General features: G+C 60.5%; 1 protein-coding gene across 1 annotated transcript in view; it reads right to left on the bottom strand.

Annotated features, from left to right (window-relative positions):
* KDM2A (lysine (K)-specific demethylase 2A) overlaps nt 1-1,406 on the bottom strand; it is a 49,314-nt gene that overhangs the window by 4,782 nt on the left and 43,126 nt on the right. The window contains exons 13-15 of the mRNA XM_009334607.1: nt 712-978; nt 370-501; nt 201-290 (exon numbers count right to left, since the gene is read on the bottom strand). Of these exons, the coding sequence (XP_009332882.1) occupies nt 201-290; nt 370-501; nt 712-978 (489 nt within the window). The remainder of the gene's footprint in view (nt 1-200; nt 291-369; nt 502-711; nt 979-1,406) is intronic.

Raw genomic sequence — 1,406 nt, 5'->3', positions numbered from 1 at the left:
GGTGCTGCTGCGCTGCGCCCCCAATGAGCCCCGCTCTCACTAGTCACTGCCCAACTGGTCCCCTGGATTGCACTGGTGCCTGCCCACCCTCCAGCCCACCCGTGCAGCCCGGCCTGGTTGACCACTGCCTATCCCTCAGCAGGATGCAGTGGGATGGAGGACACGCGTCCTGCCCCGCCACAGCACAGCTCGCCTCCTACCTGGCCCTTCTCTGCGTCGTCACCCTGGTAGCATTTGGGGCACTCCCAGCAGTTAGGGAGCTCATCGTTGAGCAGTCCTTCCCCATCCATCTGCAAAGAGAAGAGGGCAGTCAGCAGCAGTCCTTCCCCACAGCCAAGCCCCCTCTGCCCCAGCGCCCACGCTGCTCACCTGCAGGCAGCCAGGGTGAACAATCTCGTTGCAGATGCAGCACTCCATGAGCTTCTTCTCAAAGTCCTGTGAGTCCTCGTTCTGATCCACCTCCCCGCAAAGTGCACACGTGACCGAGTGAGGCAGCCTGGGCTACAAAGGAAAGCAGGGGTGAAACCAGGACAAGGTGGCACAGCCTTCCTCCTTCTCTCCCCCATTGCCTGAATCACGGGGGAAGGGGCCAACTATCCCCCAGGAATCAAACTTAGTCGTTGCCCTCCTCTCTCTGACCCTGATCGGCCACATAGAGTTACTGCCAGGCTGCAGCGGACTTCGGAGAAAAGAATCAAGCCGCAAACTCACCGCTAAGCATTGCCGGAGGACGCAGGACTGCTTCATGCGGCCAGGCCCGCCAAACTTCTTCATGTCCCTGCAATAGTGGCACATGCCACACTCGCCCTGCATGCAAGCCTTGCATTTTCGGCACCGCACCCGCCTCCGCCTGGCGCCTGACACGATGGGAGAGACCGTAGGCCTGACGGGTGTCGGGCGGGGGGTCGGCTTCATGGTGTGTGGCTTGGTGATGGGGATGGTGGGCAGGCGCACCCTCAGCCGGGCCTGGAGCTTTAGCTGGCAACAGAAATGGAGAGGGAAGTGGCGTGAGATGAGTGAACTGCTGCATTCAGCTTGGATCAGAAAGCCTCTGATCCCCGGCTCCCTTGCTATGACCTCAGATAATGTGACAGAGAGCAGCCCTGCTCCCTCACCTCTCTGCAGACAAAGGAGCCTGTATCGGTGCTGCCCCGGGCAGCTCTCCTCAAACACACTCAGTCTTCGCCACCCCACACCAAGAGCTCTCCTTCCTCCCACCCCCCCATCAGCAGTCAGAAACGGGTCTGAAAAGGGCTGCTGAATCCCAAAAGCATCGTGGTGCTCCAACAACAGCCACTCTTCCCTTCTGAGGCAAGGAATGACAAAGTCCACCCGGGCAGCCAGAAAGGCTGTCTTCTCTCTGTGCCACCCAGGTCCCTCCGCCAGCTGTGCAAGGGTACAGCGCG

The sequence above is a fragment of the Pygoscelis adeliae genome, unplaced genomic scaffold (genome assembly GCF_000699105.1).
Source record: "Pygoscelis adeliae isolate BGI_AS28 unplaced genomic scaffold, ASM69910v1 Scaffold171, whole genome shotgun sequence".
Classification (NCBI taxonomy): Eukaryota; Metazoa; Chordata; class Aves; order Sphenisciformes; family Spheniscidae; genus Pygoscelis; species Pygoscelis adeliae.
Note: the sequence above shows the minus strand (reverse complement) of the source record. Positions and strands in the feature narration are given on the sequence as shown.